The sequence below is a fragment of the Natrix helvetica genome (genome assembly GCF_964273705.1).
Source record: "Natrix helvetica genome assembly, chromosome: 7".
Classification (NCBI taxonomy): Eukaryota; Metazoa; Chordata; class Lepidosauria; order Squamata; family Natricidae; genus Natrix; species Natrix helvetica.
The window spans coordinates 39,898,855-39,905,974 of NC_138558.1; the positions used below are offsets into that span (position 1 = coordinate 39,898,855).

The 7,120-nt window shown below is 34.4% G+C and overlaps 1 protein-coding gene across 1 annotated transcript; it reads left to right on the forward strand.

Moving 5' to 3' along the window:
* Positions 1-396: 396 nt before the first annotated feature.
* On the forward strand, positions 397-4,858 carry FABP2 (fatty acid binding protein 2). The gene is made up of 4 exons (XM_081959970.1): positions 397-761; positions 2,815-2,987; positions 3,270-3,377; positions 4,151-4,858. The coding sequence occupies exons 1-4, from the start codon at positions 695-697 to the stop codon at positions 4,199-4,201; spliced, it is 399 nt and encodes a 132-aa protein (XP_081816096.1). The 5' UTR covers positions 397-694; the 3' UTR covers positions 4,202-4,858.
* The last annotated feature ends 2,262 nt before the right edge of the window (positions 4,859-7,120 follow it).

Below are 7,120 nucleotides of genomic sequence, written 5' to 3' on the forward strand. Positions count from 1 at the left end.
TCAGCTCCGTGTGATTTGGTTTGATTGACTTTCTATATTAAAATCACTTTCTCCCTCAGATCTATCTCCTATATTTCAGAACAGAAAAAGTAAGCCTCACCTGATTAGGGTTAAAGGAAACTATAATCAATTGTTCCCAGAGTAAATAACCTGTCACCCATTATTTATATCTTTACCTTACTCAGTGGAACAGCTTCCAAAGAGAACACATATTTAAAGGGGAATGAAGAGTTATTATCCTTGCTTGAGCAGATATAAGGAATAAAAGGAAGCATGACAAAAATGTTCCAGTAGGTTTGCTACTTAAAATAAGTGTTGCTTCATTTAAAGAGAGAACCATTTTCATTTTCATTCTTTCTCATTACCAGTAATCATCTAAGCCTTTTCCCCCGTTGTACACCCTATTCAGAGGGAAGAGAACTTAGTAATCACAACTTTACCAAAGAATATAAGCAATATTTTTAAGAGATAGAATTAAATATAATAGATTTATTCTAATTATAATGAATTGAATATATTGTAGTGATTTAGTCTTATAGGATCACCTGACTAATTGGACTTTAGTCAGCCACATCAGTGTATGAATTGCTTTCAAGATAAATAAAGATATAAATCACTCCTTCAGAAAGCTTTACTCTAGATTGGATAGGAAACCTTCTTTTAGTTCTACGTTTTCTTGTAACAGCTAACAACCATGGCATTTGATGGCATCTGGAAAGTAGACAAGAGTGAAAACTATGAAAAGTTCATGGAAGTAATGGGTAAGATCTGCATTTCCTTGCTTAAGAAAAACAGATTGCTAATGCAATTCAAGATGCTTGCTACTAATCCTTGGCATTCTTTTTTATTAATCCCTGGACTTTCATTCCAGTTTTTTTTTTAAATCTCTTTCCCTCAAATATTTACTACATACTTTCAGGTTTGTACATTTCTTTCTGCGACAAACAGAAATGTTAACAAATGATTTTTTCTTCATGACTAAGGAAGGGCTTTAACCACAGCCCACAAGGCTTCCTTCTTTTTTTCCACATTGGCTCTTAGAGACTTGATTTTTCTGTTTCCAAATATATACAATGCCGATTCCTACTTTATTGTACATGTCCACTCTATAAGGCGTTGCTTTCTTGCTTGCTTTCCATATTTAATTTATACTATCATTCTGCTGTTATAGGTAAGAAGTCATTGCTGGCTTCCCTTCTCTCCTAAAAGTTTATGAGAGTCTCTGAGACTCTCCTAAACTTTTTGCTTCCCTAAGACTCTGAGACTCTCAGAATCTAAGTGGCTTTGAATTCTACAAAATCTAATCTTAAGAAATCTTGTGGTTTCTTAAACATTAACTGCACCCAAGGATCAGTGTCAAAAGATTTAGGATCCTGGCAACTGTAGATCACGAACACAAAAATCAAATGATGAAAGCCTTAGTTTCTTTAGTGAGTTTCAATTATCAATTCCTGCTCACATAGCATCTCACAACTAGTCTGGGTAGATTCTGCTCTGGAATCTGGCCAAGATGGTATGCAGCGGACCGAAATGAGAGTCAGAAGTCTTCCAGCAAGATTTTTTAATTTCATCGTTTGTATCATTCTCATTATTATTGCCTCAAACATGATATACATTGTTTCCCACATTCTCCTCTAGATCTATACTTCCTTTTTCAATGGAATTCATTATTTATTTTCATATGTGCTACTTCCCATTAATTATTTGACTCTAGAATGATTGTTTTTTTATTGTTACTAATCAGTAGTTGCGTTCTGTGTGGTTGCACTGATGCCTAATTTTCCCTTGGTACATTCTTTAGGCTTTTTATTACAAAAGTAAACTAAATACTGTATAACTTGATGTAATTTTACTTAATTCTGCACCCAGAGCTTTCTCTTCTCCTTTTTTGTAATAACATTATTTTCCAGTTCAAAAGTTTCAGATGATGTTTATTTAGCTGATCTAAGTAATTTGACCTTTGACAATATTCCGGCTTCTCTTCAGATTGCATAAAAAAAGGACTTGACTTTTGTTAAGTGGGGGTTGGGTTTATGTGCTTATTCATCACCATCATATTTTGCTTGATTTGGGGTTAGTCTGTTTTATGAACTCAGCTACTGGCAGATATGGAAAAGTGAAGGTGGAATTCCATGTGAAATTATATATGATGTACATCTTGGACTATTAATGTCACATTAATAGTCCGAGATGTACATGATGTATAATTCCACATGGATTAAAATCCCTAAGAAACCAGGAGCAGATCCTTGTAAACTGGTTGTATTAACCTTTAAAACCAAAACCTAGACCAGTGATGGCTAACTTTTTGGGCGCTGAGTGCCAAAAGTGTGCGTGCACCTCCATAATGCAATGGGCGCCCCTGCACCCCCGTGTGCATGTGCACGGGACCCCCCCTGTGTGCGCACCTCTCACCCACATGCATACACAACCCCTCTTTGTGTGCCCTTCCCCCTCGCATGCACACATGAACCTCCCCCACATGCAACCCGCCCTTATGTGGATGTGCGCGCATCTCCTGCATGTGCCCCCCCTCAGGCATACATTGCAGACTTGACAATCAGCTGCAATCATATGCATGCGCCAGAAACTGAGCTGGGGTGACGCTTGCTTGCCCGCAGAGAGGGCTCTGTGTGCCACCTGTGGCACGCGTGCCATAGGTTCGCCATCATGGACCTAGACAAACAAGAATTAAGAGGACAGAATCAAATTGTCCAATTCTAGCCACCCCATTTAGACAATTTATTTAAAATAAGTAATTAAAAAGTATCTCTCTGCTGTGCAGCTAACTCACACACATTTTAACCTTTATAGGTATTAATTTAGTGAAGAGGAAGCTTGGAGCCCATGACAACCTGAAACTCACAATCAAACAAGACGGAGACAAAATAACCATTCAAGAAAGCAGCAATTTCCGCAGCATAGAGATAGTGTTCACTTTGGGCGTGAATTTTGACTACAGTTTAGCTGATGGAACTGAACTCAATGTAAGACAATTTCTTCTTCTTCTTAGTATTATAGAGTTTACCTGTAGAGGTGGGCTAGCATTAACCACCTCAATGTTCTCATTGATAAATATTCCTCAATCTTTCTCACAGGAATTAGTTTCTGATCCCCTGGTGAGCTAACAAGATGCTTGAGAGGCTACACAGCAAAGGATTCCAAAACACACCCACTTTAGTTATAACCAGTTACAAATATTCATATAAATAACCTTCCTTTCTCTCTCTCTCTCCCCTCCTTCCTTGTATGCATGCCGTGTACTGTAGGGGACATGGGACCTGAAAGGAAACCAACTAATAGGCGCATTCAAGCGGAAGGATAATGGAAAGAAACTTGATGCACTGCGGGAAATTGTAGGAGATGAAATGATTCAGGTAAGTGTATCATCGGTATTTTTTATGTACAGTAATCTACAGTAGTACGGTAGAAACTCATATTATCTTAACAAGGAACTGAGAAGATTTAACAAAAAATAAATAAATATTTGCTTGCAGTTATAAGAAAAGCAATAGTTGAGAAGCCAGTTATGGGGCTGAAGCAAAAGAAAAGAAAAATCAGATTATAACCTGAAATAACGTCTTCTAAAATTCAAAACATGAAAAAACAATTTAAAAATATTTCACAATATATTAATCATAAGTGGGGCCTTGTCGTGAACCATGGCCACATGCAGTGCTCCTTGCAGGATTTCATTCCACAGTCTGATTTTGCCTATGTTTGCTTTTTCCAATAGTCTCATCTTTGCCTGCTTGCTAATATGGGCCCTACCACAATAAACAAACTAATGATCCAGCCATAAGTGCTTCTTGGGTTTTATTGTAGCTCAGCTTGGAAATGAAATTCATAACTACAGACACAATTTAATTAATAATTCCAAGAGCATTTCTCTTTCTGGATGCAACCCCTATATTGCTGAGTAAATACTAGGATTAATCAAAACTGTTCAAACAGGACTATGTGTCGTGTAGTTATGGATCATTATTTAACAATAAATATTTGATTTTAGACTATTTATGCCACCTTAAAAATGGCTAGTTTCTGGAATATAGAATGAAACTATTCCTGGGAAAATAAGCACTGTGATTGCAGAAAAATATTGCTGATATTCTGACCTGTTTTACTTATTTTAAAAATAAAATCTTTTCAGACTTACACCTATGAAGGAGTAGTAGCCAAAAGATTCTTCAAGAAAGCATAAACAGCTATTGGTGAAGACTGAAAACTATCAGAAGATCACTTGCGTTTTCTTTACATTTTCTTCACCAAATACAAAGGAGCTGAGTACTAATATTCACTTAAGATGTACGTATTTATCTTTTATGCACCATGGCTATTTAGCTAAACAGTGTCATGGAGTATGAATATAAAATTTACTTTTTATAAATTGGAAAAAAATAAACTTTATTTCTATTCCATATTCTAGAAGACATTGTCTTTCATTGTTGTTGTGACTGTGAATAATTGCTTATTTAACTGAATATTTAAAATAAATTATTAATCCTTTATAAAATAAAACACATAAAAACTATCTAGCCTGATCCAAACACCATACAAATATTAGATTTTTTTTCAAATTTACCTAGTTCTGTTTTTTTTTAATTTGCCGCATTTCATTAATTTTTATTTTTGAGATTTCTTAAAAATGTTAACACAACTATTTTTTATGTAGATTTGGAAAGAACAAATTTTGTATACCCCTTCTCATCAAAATGTCACCTAACATATTGTATCCTAATTTCTGTCCAGTATTCTTTTTTCACCTTGATTTGGTATTGAAAAACTAAGAAAAACACAATTTTCTACTTAGGAAGGAATTTTGGTTCAAGAAGTCCAAATTTAAAAATTACACTACATATTAAAATAAAGCTGTAAGAAACTCTACCTCGTCTGTCTTAAAATCAATCTGGCTTTAAAATGAAGAACAAGTCCAGACAAACATATTCAGATTCCATTAAGATAAGTTGGTCAGTCATGGTTTAATTATTCCTTCAAAAAAAAAAAAAAAAGACAATGTTCACATTACTGGTCTCAATTTTTAAGGAACTCCATGCAATCAGTTTATTTCAGTTAGTCTACTTATGAAGTGCTTTTAAAAATAATATCTATTATGTCTCTGTGAACAATCACTTGTTGGGGGAGAAGGGGGAGAGCCTTCTCTGTGGGAGCGCCTTCCCTCTGGAATGAGCTGCCCCCGGAGCTTCGCATAATCCCTGACCTCCGGTCCTTCCGACGCGCCCTAAAAAGTTGGCTTTTCCAGGAAGCCGGCCTGGCCTGTTAATTTTAACTCATTTTTTAAATGTATTGTTCCATAAATTCGATTTGGTTTTTTTTTGGATATATATTTAATTTCTTTTTAACTTTTGGGATGTGAGTCCTTTGGGAGAAGGGCGGCATATAAATCCAATATTAGACAGACAGACAGAACAATGAAAAATTCTACAATTTTCTTAAAAAAACAAACAAAAAACCATTTTACTGGCGCATTACTAATACACAAATCTAGTATATAACCAGTATATAACGAAGCCTATTACCCCCATATCATTTAACAAATAATATCCACATCAGACCACATTAGAGATTCAATGTCCTGTGCTTTTCAGTGTTTGCTAGTGAAATCCTAATACAAATGATTAGAAAAGATGGAGAACGTTAGCTGGAGCCTTCTTGTTCAAGATGATTATTTGCTGTTATATTAGTGTCAACTTTTAATGATCAGATAATTAGACTTTCTATAGGATTACAAGTAGTCCTCAATTCATTGGTAATTCAAAATTACGGCAGCATGAAAAAAATGATGTATGACCATTTTTCACATTTAAAAACCATTGCATGGTTATGTGAGCAAAATTCGGACACTTGACTTTATTTATGATGGTTGTAGGATCCATGGGTTATATGATTACCTTTTGTGAACTTCTGACATGCAAAGTCAATAGAGAAGCCAGATTCACTTAACCACCATGTTACTAACTTAACAATTGCGGTGATTCACTTAACAACTGTGGCAAGAAAGATTGTATAATGGGGCAACATTCATTTAACATCTGTCTTGCTTAGCAAAGGATATTTTGGGCTCAATGTCATATTGAGGACTATCTATGTTCTCAATTTGGTCTTTCAGATCTTTTCACTTTAGGGCTGCTATAGTTGAGTCTCCTATCTTGCGACTGGCTATCATGTTTTCTTTTCTTTCACTTTTCCCAATAGCGACTTGTTAAAGAATCTCAAAACATTCAATTATTATTTTTCATAAATGAGTTAAAATACTTTAATTCCAAGAAATACGTGTAAAACTGTTCATATCAATAGAAAACAACTATTAAGGAAAATTAATTTGTACTTAATTTTACTAAAAAGTATGCATAAATTATGTATATTTTAAATATATATTAAAGTAAGTATTTTGTTTGGATTACTAAAGTGTCAATCTGGTTTCAGGCCAGGATGATGGTATAGAAACAGCATTGGCTCCACATGTTGATGAATTTAGAGGGAACTAGGATGATGGCAATGTGCCCATTTTTGTGCTTCTTGACTTCTCATAAAAGTCAAAGCTCTTTTGAGTTTTTGATACATCAATCAAATTATCCTTCTGAACCAACTGCAAAGTTTGGTAGGAGGCACTATGCTATGGTTTATTTATTCATCAGATTTTTATCTTACCTTTACTACTTTATAAGAAACTATACTTATATAAGTATAGTTTCATATATATATATACATACATATATATATATATATATATATATATATATATATATATATATATATATATATATATATATATATATATATATATATATATATATATATATATATATATATATATATACACTGTTAGATACCATGATACGCTTAAGCCACAGTGAGCCCAATAAGATGACAACTTAAATGGAGGCTTGAATAACAATCAGCATTTAATTTTGATCAAGGTAAAGACATGACGGTCAGTCCTTCCAAACATACCCACGAATATGAAGGGAAGAACCACACCAAGAAAATCTTTACCTTTTAAGAAACTCAAGGCTGTGAATAGACGTAATACTCCTTCCTCCCCCGCAATAACCCTGTGAAGTCGGGTGGGCTGAAAATGGAGTAGAGAATATGAGTTGAA